Below are 17,742 nucleotides of genomic sequence, written 5' to 3' on the forward strand. Positions count from 1 at the left end.
AGTTTTCGGACACCTATAACTGTCTCTACTGTTCAGGGAAGAAGGTTTTCTACTAGCTTTTGAAGCTGGAACATTGCTGTGAGGATTTATTATTACTAATGCAGCTATTACTATTATTATTATTTTTTAATATTTTTATTGGAGAGTGGACCAAAAGCAGAATCTTGTTACCTTCTTATAGTCAGTGCTATCGTCTCTGTCCAGTCGCGAGTATGGCCGACGGCCCTCTCTGTAGCTGCTGCGGCTGTCCAGGTGCTCATAGCGGTCAACAGAGGATGTGCTAGTGGACAGAGCGTCGTTTCTGAAGAGAAATAAATTAAAAAAACTGATGGACATTCTCCAATCTTTACAGTATTACATTTATTTCTTTAAATTAATCAAAGACATCTAATAAACAAATAAATCAATTATGTGCTAAAAAAAAATACTGCAAGGACAGATTCTTGTGGTTCAGGGCGGAATGAAAGAGTAGGAAACACAGTGTGCGTCTGCAGGAAGACATACCTGGACAGCCTGTCACTCTGTGGAGAAAAACAGAAACACTGGTCAGAACAAAGTAGTTCAGCTCACAGTGAGAGCTAATCAGGCTAAAGTACAGCTTTCAAACATGGTGGCGGTAGTTTCAGCACAATGAAATAAGTGATCAGAAATTAGAAGTTTTCTGCCTCACTGAAACCTGGATTAAACCTGATCAATATTTAGCACTAAATCAAGCGCCCCCCGCAGGTTATAATGACCTACATAGCCCTACATCATCAGGCAGAGGGGGTGGAGTATGCATAATCTACCAGAATACACTAGATATTATTCAAAAACACTTTTAAGATTCTCCACATGAATACATTCAATCCGGTCACAAATAAGAATACAGCATTCACACTAACTAATATTTATAGGCCTCCAGAGCTCTACTCCGGATTTTTTAAACAAATAGTGATTTTGCTGCAGACTTGGCAGTGTGCAGCGACAAAGTTATAATAGCAAGAGACTTTAATACTAATTAAAAAAAATCTGAACATTAAGTGTTGACAACATAATTTGAATTTAATTGGTCCATAAAAATGAAATACTATACTGGAAAAATATTAAATACTTGAAATAAATACTGTTAAAGTACTTTACTAGGTAAACTCTAATACATACACTACAAAATTTGATCCCTATACTTGACCAATGCTACACTGGGTGAAAGCTATTAATACTATAAAAATTAAATACTATAAAATTACTTACTAGAAAATGACTAACTATACTGTTATGGGTAAATGCTATTCCATGAATTATTAATATAATACTACACTGAATGAACTTTTATTAAAAACAACAAAATTAAATGTGAACGCTAAATACCATTAAAAAAAAAATTAAATATATATATATATATATATATATATATATATATATATATATATATATATATATATATATATATATATATATATACATACACACACACACACACATATTCCTATATTGGACAAATGCCATAAAAATGTAATCCTACACTTGAAGTGTAGTTTTTTTATTTTGTAGTATTCAAGTGTAGTATTACTTTTTCATAGCATTTGTCCAATAAAGGGATCATTTTTGTAGTGTGTGTATATATAAAGTAAAAATGTATTTTTATAGTATTTAATAGTATTTTTGATTTTTACAATATTAAAAAGCATTCACCCAGTACAGTATTTTATTTATTTATATATATATATATATATATATATATATATATATAAATTATTTATTTATTTATTTTTAATGGTATTTAATGTTCACACTTTCATTTTTGTAGTTTTTAATAAAAGTTCATACAGTGTAGTATTATATTTTTCATTCAATGAATAACATTTACCCATAACAGTATAGTTAGTCATTTTCTAGTAAGTAATTTTATAGTATTTAATTTTTATAGTATTAATAGCTTTCACCCAGTGTAGCATTGGTCAAGTATAGGAATTACATTTTGTAGTGTATGTATTAGAGTTTACCTCGCAAAAAAGTATTTTAATAGTGAGTGAATGCTTTTTAATAGTATCAAAATCAAACACTATCCAGGGCAAATGCTGTAATTAAAATGCAATATTTTACTTTGTGAATGCAATTAAATGAAATGTAATGTAATACGATATATTACTATATATACACACTATACTACACTATATATAAACAAAACTGAAATATCATACCATGAACTATATAGTGTAAATAATGAGCGTAAACTGCTATTGTCTTCATGTATCCAGATTAACAAAAATTGCACATTCTTCACCCAAACCAGGGGTTTTTTGCAGAACAGTGTGTATGTATGACAGTAAAGAAATTAGGGGTGCAGTGTAAGTCTCACTAGCAGAGTCTAACACTCATCACATACATGGACTCATTCAAACACCAGGTTAAACAAACAAACGCGACGACAGTCCAACAACCACACCCATCCTTACTTCACCCCCCACTGAAATTAGTTCAAAGGCTGCTCCATCCTCCCTCCCTCTCTCTCCAGCTGGGCAGGGATAATGGCTCGCTTCCTATTTTTGTTCCTGACCCACCCAATCCCCGAGTAGCCTTGATAACGCTCTGACCGCTCACAGCGGCCTTGAAGTCGAACTGTAAGACAGCGCCAGTAAACTAACAGCTGGAGTCCAACATTACAGAGGACAATCAGCCAAGTGCTAACGTGGACAAGAAGAAAGCCAATAGCAACCAGACAACATCAAGCTAACTGATGGTGAACAGAGCCCCTCACATCTGCACTTATGTTTATCACGGTTTAGGAGCTTTAACAGCCACCTCAAATGTAATTTAGGACCAAATTCAGACACTGAAATTAGTATTCAGGTGAGAATGTGAGGAAGGAAACCTACAGGCGAAGCTACTCGCTCAGTAAAAGGGCTTACGCTTTAATAGGGATGCTAAGTGCAGAGGTTTAGCTCTATTGAACAGACATCAAAAATAAACTCAATTAAAACATAGTTTTAATTTATTGTCGTTTATGGTTGCACTCAGGACAAGAATTAAGCATGACCATATTTCCAGTGTCTCAGGACGAATGTGAGGACATGCTCTGTGGCTGTATCTGTACAAACATCGTTCTGTAGGGCACCACCATCAACCGTAAACCCATTCAACCAGTACATTCATAATGCACACACAGAGCAGCCACTAGGGGGCGTTGAAAGAGGCTATGCACTGAATTTACAATGATGCACCATTTAATCAATGAATTCAGGTATAAAATCCAGCCCCTAGTCCTGCAGTCGGCCTTTCCTCCACACATCAGTGAAAGAACAGGAGGTTCTGAAGAGCTCACTGAACTCCAGCGTGGTTCTGTATGTAATAGGAGACACCGCTGCACCAACAACAACAAGTCAGCTGGTGAAATTTCCTCCCTCCTAGATCTTCCTCCATCAGCTGTGAGTGGTGTTATTATTGAACAGTGGAAGAGTTTAGGAGGAACAGCTCACAGAGAGCAGCTCAGCCACCGAGTGTCTGTCAGACCACGTAAAGTTACAGAGCGGGGTCAGGGCCGAGTGCTGAGCTCAGAGCAGAGTGCAGAGAAGCCTCCAGACCTGCTGCTGCTGGTAGAGCTTAGAGCAAAGGGGACCAGCTCTATACAAATACAGCCTATGGGTTTAGAATGGGACGCCAGAAAAGCTCCTCTAGGTGGAAGTGTCCCAATACTTTTGTCCATGGTGTCTGGAAACTAAGCTGCACAAAGCAGCTGTTTTGACCATCCAAATACCCATATGCAGCCCTACCTATTCATTCTGCAGCAGGGTTTTTCAGCTAGACCAACCAGAACAGAGCTCATTTGCATACAGCAGTCTTAAAGGCACAGTCTGTTTAATTCTTGGGCATAAGAAGAGTTGAGAAAATGACCGTTTTTGGTTGATAACCCTACAGAAACGTTACACATGGAGTTAGGAGACGGGACAAATACAGGATACGGGCCTTTTAAGTGTGAAACATCAAAGCTTTCATGTATAAACATCATAACAATTCAAACAGCTTCTTTACCGAAACGAATAAAACACTTAAACGTGTGTGTAATTAAACTGCACATGTAACCAGCATAAGCGGCTCTAATTAAGCCACGTGAAGCAGTCTGCTTCCAGCCGGACTCACCGCCAATCTCTCCCTCTTTCTCTCCTTCACCTCCTCTTCCTCCTCCTCTTCCTCTCTATCTCTGTCTTTCTTCCTCTCCTTCTCCCTACCTCGATCCATCCCACTGTGTCCGGTGCGGGTCCAGCCTGGCCTGGCTCTCTCTTTCTAAGCTCAAGGCAGGACGCCCTTATCTTTCCCATTGCCGACTCACACAGCAGCTCTCCAACAGTCCAGTTCTAACCGCCTTAGCTCCCACCCGTGGCCTTCGGCGCTGACCTGAGGACAGTCACATGTGCTCTAACAATTCCAGCAAATCAGGATTAATTGAGAGTCTCTGATCTGGAAGCCGGGCTTCTATTCACAGCTCTGTTTATTAAAAAAGAAAAAAAAGGAAAGCAGGCCCTCCCCTCGCTCAGACACGAATTACTGAAGTGTGAGAACCTGCTGGAGGGGAACCATGAAAGATGGCTGTGAGGCAGCTTTTTTTTCTTTTAAAGGTGGTGGGCCGACAAACTGGGCTGGGGGGGGTTTGTGCATCATGACGTCTGATAGGCTGAAGCCGGACCAGCAGTGCCACTACAGGCTAGGGGTGTAAGAAAATATCGATATATCGAAGTATTGTGATATGTTATGTAATAGTGCATCGTTTCTCAGATAAACAGTATTGATTATTGATGAATAGTTTAGATGTAAAGATCAGTGGCAGACAGTGGTTCATTTAGTGTTGTGTTTAAACCCTGACCACTAGACGGCAGTGTAGTGTTTGAAGATCCCACTGTTCTGACTGGAGAAAAAGGATTAAAAAAAAGAAGTTTAATACTGAGAGTTTTCCAAAAACTTAAATTAAAATAAATAATCACAACCCCTGTATCGTGACGTGTATCGTATCGACAGGTTCTTGCCAATGCACAGCCCTAACTACAGTCATACAGGGAGTGTTACCACCGCTAGCTCAGACCTTGCAACGTGACGGATCTCCACAGCTCTCAAAACATGCAGGCTAGTGATTCTTCAGGGTAGACGGTTAGCATTCGATCGATCGAGCGGATTATTTCATGTGATGTATTTATGTAAATGTGAACCAGAGTGAAGCTAAACCGCTTTTTCAGTTCCCTCCCACACTCAGTAGGGGGCGCAAGGGCACCCTATTAATAAATGAATAAATAGGGCTAGTACTTTCAGGAGTACAGATATGCCCCTATCTGATCAGTAAACAGTTAAAATAGTGGAATTACAGAAGTAATGTCTAATTTAACAGGATTCAAAGAGGAGACGGTCCTCATCCTTCACTTCTATTTTACAGATTAAAATGAAAAATAATCATAAAATTCTAATAAAAAACTAAAAATTGCGTCTGTTTATGATCAGCTGTAAAATTTACCATATCGTCGCTGTCAAACCTTTCAAATGTGAATCTGACAGTTGTTCTTTATATTGGATCAGGATGAACGGACCAATCGAATTTCAGGATGAATGGACCAATAGAAATGCTCCATAATAACCTGGAATAAAAGGTTTTACACTGACTTCCATTGAAAGTTAGGAAGGGTTTTTCTCCTCCGGTAAAGCTGCTGATTTGCAGATACAAGGTTTTGGTGTGACAGCAACAATAAAAGTCCTTGATTTTAAAGGCTTTATAAGAAAATGACGAGAAAATGAACAAAATCTAAAAAAAAAAAAAAAAAAAAAAAAAAAAAAAAAAATTATTTAATAGTTTATGAAAACTTTTTTTTCTTTTTTATTAAATAAACTGGATCCAGACCCAGTTTGCTGTAGAGTCCGATTCCTCACACTGTCCTGCACTTGCACACAGTATCAGTATCGACAATAAAGAGCACCGATACCATGAAGCTCAACGACGGCCTACGGCCTTAAAAAAAAAAAAAAGAAGTAAATAAATAAACGTAAAAAATGATATAAAACACTTTTGTCTGAAATAACACGTTTAAACAACCAGTAAAATCCAGTCATAAACTGTTATCACCATTAATCCAAACATTTAATGAACCTTCATCACTTTCTGTTTCCATCTGCTGCTTCTCTGGTTCTGAGTTTCAGCAGCTTGTTTAAAGACCAGTAGCTTCTTACACAGACATGAACCTGAACGTGAAATTTGCTGCAGAAGCTCTTCCTGTTTCTAAACTTGGGTCTTTTCTAAAGCTCTGAAATGTGAATTTAAACAGCAGCTAAAAGCTGTTCGGTGAAGCTGAGCCAGATTCTGCTTCCCTACCTGCTGCTGTTTCTGCATTGTGGCCGTTTTTCAGCTCTGAAAGGTTTCAAATGTGCAGTTCCTCTTTGAGTTCCTCACTTTGAGACTTGACCACTGCAGCTCTCTTCTGGCTGGTCTCCCTCTGTGCACCATCAGACCCCTGCAACTCATCCTGAATGCAGCAGCACAGGTCGGGTCAGGTCGTCTTCAGCGTTTCTAAGTTCAACCATGTTCAGCTCCTCCTCTGCTGCGTTCTCTCTTCACTGGCTTCCTGTAGCTGCTGCCCAGGTCATCAGATTCAGACCCCTGACTCTGGTCTACAAAGCCAAGACTGGACCAGCCAGCCCCTCCGTACTTGATGGCGATGGTCAAAAGCCGATCTGCACCAAGAGCCCTTCCAGCTTCAAGTACGGCTCGGCTCGACCCGCCGTCCTTTAAGATCCACAGAAGACGAGCATCCAGACTTTTTACTGTCCTGCACCGAAGTGGTGGAGTGAACTTCCCCTGGGTGTCCGAACAGCAGAGTCCAACACTCGCTGTCCTCAAACCCAGACTGAAGACCCTCCTCTTCTGAGAGGACTCAGGTTAAGAGAAGAGTACTATGGTCTCCTTACTGACTTGTGTTTAGTAGAGTCTAAGATTAGAGGAGCTTTGAGTATTAGTCTATTTAAACTAGCTGAGGTTCTTCTTCAGTAAACAGTGAAGCTCTTTTGTAAATGCAGTAAATGTAAATGTATAAATATCAGGATTTAGAGCCGTCTAAAAAAAAAAAAAAAAAAAAAAAAAAAAAAAAAAAAATGGTATTGGTACTGGTACTTGGTATTGGCAGATACTTAAAAATCTGGTATCGGAAAGTAAAAAGTATCAGTGCATCCCTCACAGTCATCATCTAGCAGTTGCACTAGCGCTGGGCAATGTGACGATATGATGATTTTATCGTATTGTGACAAATGTTATTGTGATATGCAGTAAGCTTCTCAAAGCACATCGGGGATCAGGTCAGTCCCTAAAACAACACTGATCAGCTGCACATTTCATTACCAACTGTGTAATTAGTCTGAATTAACTGGATGAAGTTCAGCATAATCTGAATAAAATCACTGCATTTAGTACAGAACAGGGTTTCAGTAGGTTTCACGTGTATGGTGATAAATACTGTGTATCGTGAAAATGTCTGTAAACATATTTAACATATCATCCCCAGCCCCACGTTACACACACAGATATGACTCCCTGGAGAAAGGGTTAACACGGCCTTAAAAGTAGCTCAGCCAATCAGATGGCAGGAACAGAGCTGGAGTTTCATAATGAGGAGCTTTCTGATGGTTTTTATTTCCTGAGTCACAAAAAATCCAACGTACAAACACAATCGCAGGAAGACGGGCCAGAACCAGGAGTGTGAGCATGTGTGTGCCTGGCCAAACATGGCCTAATCAACGATACGCCCGGCTGCTCTTTGACTATACAAGGTGAAGGACGAAGCAGAGCAGGAAAAAAATAAAAATAAAATACTGAAATCAAAACAAACAGCAGCGCTGACTCAAACCTGCGGTCATTACTTCCCCTTCAGAAGATCAACAGCATCCAATCAGACCAGTCACATGTTCCAGTGATGACAGCAGGGCGACTCACCTTCACAAACAGCTCCCCGAGTGCTGTACTGTGACTGTTTTACATTTAGACCACCCCGTCACGATACACACCTCATATTCAGAAAACAGCAGCGGTACAGGAGGAGGAACATCCTTCTGAACGTTCAATGGAAATCAAAGTATAATATATGTATCTATTGGTCCATTAATCATGAAATTCTAATGCAATATAAGGAGCAACTGTCAGATTCACATTATGGATAAGAGTGGGGGAAGGGCGGGAAATGGAGATACAAGTTTTTTTTCGTCCTGAGAACACAGGAAATGCCAGTAAGTGTAGAAATGCCATGAACGAGCCCACCTCCCTGAGGTTTCCATAAAGCCATCCCTTCATTCATGTCCCGTAGTCTGATCCAGATAATCATGGTACACTAGCACTTACTTCGAAGGCGACCTACAGAGGGACTTCACAACATGCACTCCTAAAAATGAAGGTACCTAAAAGTGGGTTCCTTTACACAATACCATTAAAGAACCTTTATCGACTAGAGAATAATATCTGGCAATGAGATGCAAACTTTTGCAAAGTTTCTATTGGTCTATTAATAATGAAATGTCACTTTTTTTGGTTATATATTAAAATATATATTATATAAATAAAGCATGCTACGAAGGGTTCTTTGGGTGATGTCACAGAAGAACCGAGATGTGTAGTGAACAACCCACGAAAAAAAGGAGATAAGGTTTTTCGCATGACAAAAGACTACACAATATGGACAAAAGTATTGGGACACCTAGTCTTTCACGTAATGTGAGCAGATTGAGAATGTGTGTGTAAATCTGCTCCAGACGTCACGCAGAGTGTGTGAAACATCTCAAAGACGCTGAAATTGTCATTTCACTAATTTTTAAACATTTTAATAAATAAATAAACTCTAAGGAATTTACACCCAATCTCAAACTCTGTCTAGCCTACAATTCAGAGCACCTTCCCTAAGCCTTAACTGTTCCACGTGCGCTCAAACAGTGACTGAAGTTAGGTGCATTAATTCTCTATAAAAGTGACCAGGTCTCAATTAAACTATCAATCAACCCAGCTGGGACTGACGAGGGTGAAAGGGTGGACAGGTGAGAGTTTAAATAATGTCACGGCGACATTACCTGTGATTCTCCTTTAGTGCTTCCTTCCTCTGAGTCCGACTGCTGTTCCGGATCGTTCTCATCACTCTGTAATGATGAAACACACCGTGCAGATTCAGGATTATGAGCTGCTGCCTGTAACAACTCAGTACTGAACTAAGAGCTGCTGATCTGAGCAGTAGGTGTTTCTCTCCTCAGTAAAACACTGATATCAGAATAAACACTAATAGTGGTGGTGGTTCTCCATCCCTGTGTTCATCATTAGAACATCTCCAGAGTTCTCCTCATGGAGTCTAGTATTATTTAGAGTTCTCCTCAGATCAACACCTGGTTTGGTGGTAAATCAGGGCTTAATGATGGTACGCACTACTGAATCATGCACTACTGAATCCAATGCAAAATTAGGATTTCTAATATGCAAATGAGCTCATCTAACGTCAAGTATTGTCGTATTGGAAGAACTGAGAGATGTCTGAACTCTGCACTCCACCAGAGGGCAGTATAGGTCCTGTGTCTCGTGTGTACTTCCTGCACAGTGCTGAGTGTGAATATTCATGCATTACACACACCCACACTTCTTATATTAAAAATGCATTAACCACACAAACTTGTGGTGTGTGTGTGGGTTTGTGGGGGTGTGTCTTACATCCTGGGACCAGAAGGAGACTCCAGTAGAGCGTCGTTTTTCTCTCGGTCGTCTGCGATCCCGTATGGAGCGAGGCTGACTCTTATCCTCTGCATCTTTCTCCGCCTCTTTCTTATCAGCCTCTGTTAACACACACACATATAAGTAATACTACACACTCCACTTCCCACCACACACACAAAAACTGGTGCTGCCCTGTACCTTTCTCAGCATCGCGAGCGGAGCTAGAGCGGCTATAGGCGGAGCTGATGCCGCTCAGGCTGTTGGGCCGGTTCAGTGAGGAGGTGGTGTAGAGGGACGAGGAGCTGCTGGAGGACGAGGGCAGCATGGAGGCCGTGGTGGTGGAGGAGGAGCTCAAGGAAGAAGTCCGGTAGCGCTGCAAGCAAACACACACACACGTTAGGAGTCTTGCCCAAGGACTCTAATTGGTGTAGCGCAGCATAGTCACCCAGACCAGGAATCGAACCCCAGTCTCCCACATGGGGTGGTAGCTCACTGGCAGGTAGTGGTGTTATCTGTTGCGCCACACCAATAATACAGCAAACACTGAATTTACATATTTAAGAATAGCAATTACAGAACCAAAATAAATAAATAAATAAATAAACATAATATCATCTACTAGAGCTGGGCAATATGCAGATGTTTTACTGGGATTCATTTTGCTTTTATGAGTGTCTCGTGGATATCGACAGTACTTAAAGAGCACGGATTATCTGCACGTTTCGCTACAAAGAGTGTAAGCAGTCTTATTTAATTGAACGTAGAGCAGGATATTTTTGAGTAAAGATCACGGTGCTCAGTGTGGGAGAGTATTTGGACAGCAGTTTCTTTTAAGTTTACACTGTTGGTGCATTTTGTGTACTTGACAAAAAATTCATATATTTGTATCAACTTTATCAATAAAAATCATATATCGTCAATTTTTTTTTTAAATAGCATGATATAATAATTTCCCATATTTCCCAGCTCTATATATAACTACTGTATAAGCATTAAATATTAATGTTCCTGCATGGCTAGAAAATGTTAGCATGGCTAAAAAAATATATTGTATTTCTATAATTTATTTATTATTTTTTTATTTTCCTTCACAAAATCTCTCTTTATCCCTTAAAATTAAGCCGTCTGTTTTTGTTTCCGTTTCTTTAAGATCTTGATGTCTTATGCATGCAAATAAGCACTTTTCTGATTGGCTGCCCTGCAATGTGCTTCGTTCAAAAGCAGTCCGGGCTGAAACACTGTGAGTGGGCGGGGCTAGGCTGCTGCAGGTTGAGTAGGCGTGTGTGTGTAACTGTGTTCATACATGCAGTTTTTATACACAAGCTGTACAGATTTATGACACTCACACACATTGTTAATTTAAAATGAAATTAATTAATTAATATTTATTTTTTAATTAATTAATATTTGTTTCCCCCTCATGCTAGAATGGACATCCCAAGAAATAATTAACAGATCAGATTTTAAAATTTAAAATAATGCTTTTTTTACATACCGTTGCTGTCTGACAAGAAAAAGGTGTCTTAAAAAGATGCTTTACATATACATAATCTACATAATTAATAATTATTAATAATAATAATGTGCATAATAAACTCAACTTTTAATGAAATATATTTTATTCCATGTCATTTTGGAGCATTTTTATTGGTCCAATATAAAAACCAACTGCCAGACTGTCATGGAGAAAAGTGGAAAGAAAAACGACTGCAATACAAGGTTTTCGCAGGGCATGTGCTGATATGGGTGATTAATAATAGTCATTAATAGGGGAGGAAAGAAATGGATCACGGGTCTCTCCTCACCTCCTCAAACGTGCGATAGCGAGACCTGTAATCATCGTCCTTCGTTTCGGCCTCCTTGGTCTCGGCCTCCTGCTTCTCCTTATCCTGTTTCTCCTTGTCCTGCTTCTCCTCCTCTCTGGACCGCATGGGGCGACTGCGGCCAATCGTCTTCTCTGCTTCCTGGAGGTCGGTCAGAGTCACGCCCTGCAAGAGAAAAGGTGAGAGGGTCAAATGCTGGACCTGTAGGAGTGGCCACTGACTACAGGTCAGTGTGACTGTGTGGAAGAGAGCAGAGTGTTCACAGGGGGCACACAGAGGACAGAAGAGCAGCAGGACTGATCCAGGAACAGCCCTAACTGAACAGAACTCGCCTGTGTGGATCTCCTGGACTGTCGGGCCTGTCGGGATCGAGCTTTCCTCTGAGACTCCGATTCCTCATCTCGCACAGGGGTGAGGTACGATCTACACACACACACACACACACACACACACACACACACACACACACACACACACACACACACACACACACAAAATCAGAGGTGATCTAGACAAGCCAGCACAGTTCCTCCAGAACATCTGGATCTGGTTCAATTTCAGCACAACAGTGAGAACCCACAAAACACTCAAACCACAGAACCGAGTCAGATGAATTACGATTCATTAGGAAATGATTCAGTGAATCACTTTGGAATTTCCCATCCATTTGATTCAATTTTTACTTTTTTTTTTTTTTTAACTTTAAAATACACAGAAATGTGAAACAAATCTGGACTTATGAAAAATGCATGCATGTAAAAATGTATTTTGTTCACAAATTCACGTTTAAAACCGCATCAGAAAATAAGATACTTTTATTTTAAAATGAATTTAAATTAAAAGCACAATTACTCTGAATCTCTACTTTAAAAAAGCTTTTTGAGAGACTTTGATATATGAAAGTTACATGATTATCATCATTATTTGATATATGATTAGTTACTGATATCAGAATAAGGGCTGCTTTCTGCTACCCGCTGTGAGCTGACCGTGTAGAGCTGACCGTGTAGAGCTGACCGTGTAGAGCTGACCGTGTAGATACTGGTGTTTTTAACATGTGACCAGTAACAGTAAGCATGTGTGGTCTTGCAGAAGGCCAGAGATGCTGAATTTGAGACTCTAACAGTAAGAATTCAGACACTGCCAGTTGTTCTAACCCCATATGGGGCTACGTCTAGCCATGGGCATGTTTCTAAAAGATGATCCCGTCTCCAAACGGGACGCTTCACTCCAGTCAGGGCTCTCCGCTGGAGAGCTTAAATTTGACCTTAAAATTGCAGCTTTATCTCGTCTGCAGAACCTCAGCCTGCACCTTAATAAACCTGCACTCGTCATAAACACAGTTCATATAAAGCAAATGTGATGGATGTTGTATATAAAGTTCTACTGTATAATAAAATAAAAGCCAGGATGAATCACTTGTGTATGTTTCATATCCACGGTCAGAGATAGAGGAATATACAGAAACACGGCTGAGAGCCAACGCCGCCAACATCCAGACCTACTAAAAATACAGACTGGTTTCCTGGGCTGATTACAGCGACGTTCAGGCTGGGGGACAGCGCTCTGCAGAAAGAGCTGATTCAGGCCTTATAAGGAGAAGAGAGAGGCTGCAGCAGGTGGTCCGTGTCAAAATACACACACTTTACATTCAACAGAGCTGCTGGAGTTACGGCCAGTCAGCAGAACAGCAGGGAGCGCATCTGACCAGAACATGGTTCATTCACAAATACACACTCCTCAGCTCTGTACCAGCACTGTGTGTGTGTGTGTGTGTGTGTGTGTGTGTGTGCGCACATGGATACAACACTGCTGGAGTACTAAACTTTCTAAACTTCTCTCCATAATTAACCAGTTAAGACGTAAACAGACTCATTCAGAGTTGGGTTCTAGATAACCCCCCCCCCTCCCCAGTCAGAGCTGGAGTTCTACAGTGGAGCTGAAGCTCTAATAATAAAAGCTCCTCACAGAAAGTTCTTCACCTAATGGTGATGAAGACGCTGCCTGATGCCTGAGACACTGTTCTACCAGAGTTCTGAGAAGAGTTCGGCTCTAGAACCTGCTTTTAGAACCAGATCATTAAAATGGTGGAGGGATACATGCTGCCTTTAGGGTGTAGTGCAGCTACAGAAAGTAGTCCCTAAAGAGAACTGGATTAGTGGAGATTCACTATTCACTATTTTACCTTCATCATCATCATCATCATCATCATTCCATATAAAACTCAGAAGACTGGTGTTGTAGCTTCACTGGTGGGTCAGGATAGGAAATAAATTATGGGCTATAGTTATGTTGTAGTCATGGCGACTGACGTCTTGTACTGGAGTCTGTAGGTTTCTCTACAGGGAGGCACAATTTCACACCAAACCCTCACCCTGAATGAGCTCCTCTCACACACTTCAGAGAATTTGCAGAGAATTCTGAGGTGTGTGTGTGTGTGTGTGTGTGTGTGTGTGTGTGTGTGTGTGTGTGTGTGTGTACCTGCGTCTCTCGCGGCCATCAGAGCCCAGTATAGTGCCAGTAGTGGAGGTGGTAGTGGTGGTGGCTGCAGTGTTGATTGTTGGGATTACAGTCGCTGACTCCTTCTCTTTCTCTGCACTGTCCTCCGACCAATACCTACACACACAGTCAGCAACTGAAACTGCATATGCAGTATATACATATACAGAGAGAGTGTGTGTGTATATATATGTGTGTGTGTGTGTGTGTATGTATGTATATATATATATATATATATATATATATATATATATATATATATATATATATATATATATATATATATATATATATATATATACATATACACACACACACAGTCCAGTTTATGCATGTAATGTATATACACATAGTATATACACATACACAGCGTAGGCATAGTCCAGACTACACATATACAATATTTAAATATAAAACAGCACAGTGTACACATATCCAGTACATACATATACTACATGTGCATATTATTTCCCTCTTAAAAAAAAACACAGCCAGAGCTACAAGGCTAATGTAGCTAACCAGCAACAAGAGCTTATTAGCGTGCTAATTACCATGGTTACACGCTAACCGTGTGATTACGTAGGTGGGCATTTAGCACCCAACTATAATTGGTGGGGCATAAGCTTCTACTGCCGGTTAGCTGCATTAGCTAGTGTGTGTACAGCAGCAGAGCAACATGAGGTGTCCTTACCTGCGTTGACCTGTAGGTGAGGTAATAGAGGAGGTGGTGCTTGTGGTCGTGGTAACGGAGGAGCTGGAGGCAGTGGAAGTCACAGCATCATCCTGCCTCCGCCCAAACGAACCGCTAAAGAGGAAACGCATCAGAGTCAGACCAGACACACACAACCAGGAGCATCAGCTCAGAGTTCAGTAACCACTTCCCCACAGACCACCTTCCCAGTTCAGTCATTCCCAGTACTCCCACTTTCCAGGCTCTATAACACAACGCTCCCCCAGCAATGGGAGGGGGAAGGCAAGCATAGCTAACAGACACCCACACTAGCTGGCTAGCTTTGCTAATAAAATGCTACCTAGCTAGTCAGTTAGCAACATGGCTAAGAGACTGTAGCTAGCAAGATGCAGACATTTTAGCAAGGCATTTTAGGAGCATTAGCAAGTTCTGAGTACATTGCCAGACACACCAATCAGCCATAACATTAGCACCACCTCCCTAACGCTGAGTAGATCCCCTTGTACCGCCACAACAGGCCCCTGAAGGTGTGCTGGGGTATCAGGCAAGTTGTGAGGTGTAACCTCCATGGGCATCATGACCCAAGGTTGTCCTTCCTTGGAGCCCTTTTGGTAGTTACTGACCACTGCATACCGGGAACACCCCACAAGACCTGATGCCTGATGTTCTGATGACCCAGTTATGGTCTAGAACATCACAGTCTGGTTCTTGTCAAAGTGTCTCGGTTTCTTACGCTTGTCCATTATGGCAGATCAGTGTACAATTAAAAAATAGCGTTGCCGAAGTTTGTTTATTATTTTCATCCATATCGTTTAAGTCAAATTAGGGGTGTAGCGGTATACAGAAGTCACGGTTCGCACCGCAGACTCGACCAGACTGGACTTCGGTACACTGGGGGAAAAACATCCCGGTTTCTTTACATTTATTCTAAACAGTCTTGCAACTTACGGTTTGTTCCATTTAGAGGTGTATACAACTTCATAGCGCCCCCCTGAGGTAGCTGATAGAGCCTGTAGTGTGCCAATTAATCAGCACAGTGTAAATGTTAACATGCTGAACATGTCGCCCCCACATGCAGACCCCCCCCAAAAACGCTGACACATTGCTCTCATCTGATCCAGCATGAGCTTTTAAACTAAAAGGAGACGTTAAAGTCAGAAGTTGGGTAAAATATTCGTTGTATTTTTGCACTCTCTCGCTCTCTACAGGCCACAGTGAGAGGTAGGGCGAGGGGCGGGAGGGGGCAAACAAGACTACAGTTACCACAGAACCTCTCCAAACACCACACCTCCCACTAGAGCTGGGCGATATGGTAAAAATACTACATCACGATATTTCAATCGATATTTAATCACAATACAGATTCTTATAATCTACTATTCAGATCCTCTCCTGTACTGAATACAGTGATTTATACTCTATAACATCTGCTGCTCTTCATCTAATGAACCCTTCAGTCTAATCACACTGTTAGTAATGAAACCTGCAGCTGATCAGTGTTTAACACTAACAGTCTCCTCCATATGATTAGAAAAGCGTATTATCACCATAGAATTTATCACGATACGATAAAATATCGTCATATTGCCCAGCTCTACTTCCCACAATACTATGCAAACTCAACAGTTTACAGATTAAGGTGGCCGGGTTGAACGTGCGCTTGTGAAATTACCGTATTCACCCTAATAGCGCCTGCATGTACCGTTACACCCCTAACCCAAACACTGGCATCGCCACCATTGTACCATTTGATGTCCAACCAGAACCAGTTCTGAGTCATAACTGATTAACATATCGTCACAGTCATGCAAAAACCTCGTATCTCCAAAACATCAAATTTCACAGGAGGAAAACCATCTGAAATTTCAATGGAAACCAAAGTAGGAAGTTTTTAGTCACTATGTCATTTTGGAGCATTTCTATTGGTCCGTTCATCAGGAAATTCTGAAATGAGGTTCTTGTCCGACAGCCATTCTATGTCATCCATTCTTCAGTCGCACATCTGCAGCCCTATATAACTGAAAAACATCTGGAGAAAAGGAATTCCCCCCAAACACACGTGATCAGACGGCCCGCGGTCAGGACAGACAGGTTTGAATGGCAGTAGGCTAAGGCAGAGGCCGTGCAGTGTGACAGTGTGTGTGTGTGTGGGGTATGGGTGTGGTCAGCAGCTGCTGCAGGGCCGGTACCTGCGGTGTATGCTGTAAGCCTGGCTGTAGGAGGAGTGCGGGGACTGCCAGGCTTTAGTGCTGTTAGGCTCCAGGCTGGAAGCGGAGGACGACTTGGCTGGGAGGTCGCGGGAGCTGCCGCTGCGGCCGAGGGTTAGAGTGTGTGACGTGCTGCAGCGTGACAGCAAGCAGGCCACAGAGGTGTGTTAGCAGGAGGACAGGGGGACATACACACATATACACACATATATAAACACATATAAACACACACACAAACAATACAACCTGCACAAGGGCCAGGTGGAAGAGGAGGAGGAGCTACAGTCCCTCATTAGGGTGAATATTAATAACGCTCTAAATGTAGGTATTGTGATATACACTGAGGAGGCGGAGCTACAGTCTCTCATTAGGGTGAATATTAATAATGCTCTAAATGTAGGTATTGTGATATACACTGAGGAGGAGGAGCTACAGTCTCTCATTAGGGTGAATATTAATAACTCTAAATGTAGGTATTGTGATATACACTGAGGAGGAGGAGCTACAGTCTCTCATTAGGGTGAATATTAATAACGCTCTAAATGTAGGTATTGTGATATACACTGAGGAGGAGGAGCTACAGTCTCTCATTAGGGTGAATATTAATAACGCTCTAAATGTAGGTATTGTGATATACACTGAGGAGGAGGAGCTACAGTCTCTCATTAGGGTGAATATTAATAACGCTCTAAATGTAGGTATTGTGATATACACTGAGGAGGAGGAGCTACAGTCTCTCATTAGGGTGAATATTAATAACGCTCTAAATGTAGGTATTGTGATATACACTGAGGAGGAGGAGCTACAGTCTCTCATTAGGGTGAATATTAATAA

General features: G+C 41.2%; 1 protein-coding gene across 5 annotated transcripts in view; it reads right to left on the minus strand.

Annotated features, from left to right (window-relative positions):
- Positions 1-17,742, minus strand: part of ppp1r12a (protein phosphatase 1, regulatory subunit 12A) — an 87,406-nt gene that overhangs the window by 14,061 nt on the left and 55,603 nt on the right. For 3 of the 5 annotated variants that reach the window (XR_011979065.1, XM_072674086.1, XM_072674089.1), the window contains exons 13-22: positions 16,891-17,040; positions 14,702-14,815; positions 13,993-14,127; positions 11,844-11,934; positions 11,494-11,676; positions 9,887-10,061; positions 9,686-9,807; positions 9,061-9,126; positions 505-521; positions 172-301 (exon numbers count right to left, since the gene is read on the minus strand). Coding sequence is in view for 4 of the 5 variants with exons in the window: in XM_072674086.1 (XP_072530187.1) it covers positions 172-301; positions 505-521; positions 9,061-9,126; positions 9,686-9,807; positions 9,887-10,061; positions 11,494-11,676; positions 11,844-11,934; positions 13,993-14,127; positions 14,702-14,815; positions 16,891-17,040 (1,183 nt within the window). In the remaining variant the exon portion in view is untranslated. The remainder of the gene's footprint in view (positions 1-171; positions 302-504; positions 522-9,060; positions 9,127-9,685; positions 9,808-9,886; positions 10,062-11,493; positions 11,677-11,843; positions 11,935-13,992; positions 14,128-14,701; positions 14,816-16,890; positions 17,041-17,742) is intronic. The other 2 variants (XM_072674088.1, XM_072674087.1) reach the window with 1 other exon arrangement.

Source organism: Salminus brasiliensis, chromosome 2 (assembly GCF_030463535.1).
Source record: "Salminus brasiliensis chromosome 2, fSalBra1.hap2, whole genome shotgun sequence".
Classification (NCBI taxonomy): Eukaryota; Metazoa; Chordata; class Actinopteri; order Characiformes; family Bryconidae; genus Salminus; species Salminus brasiliensis.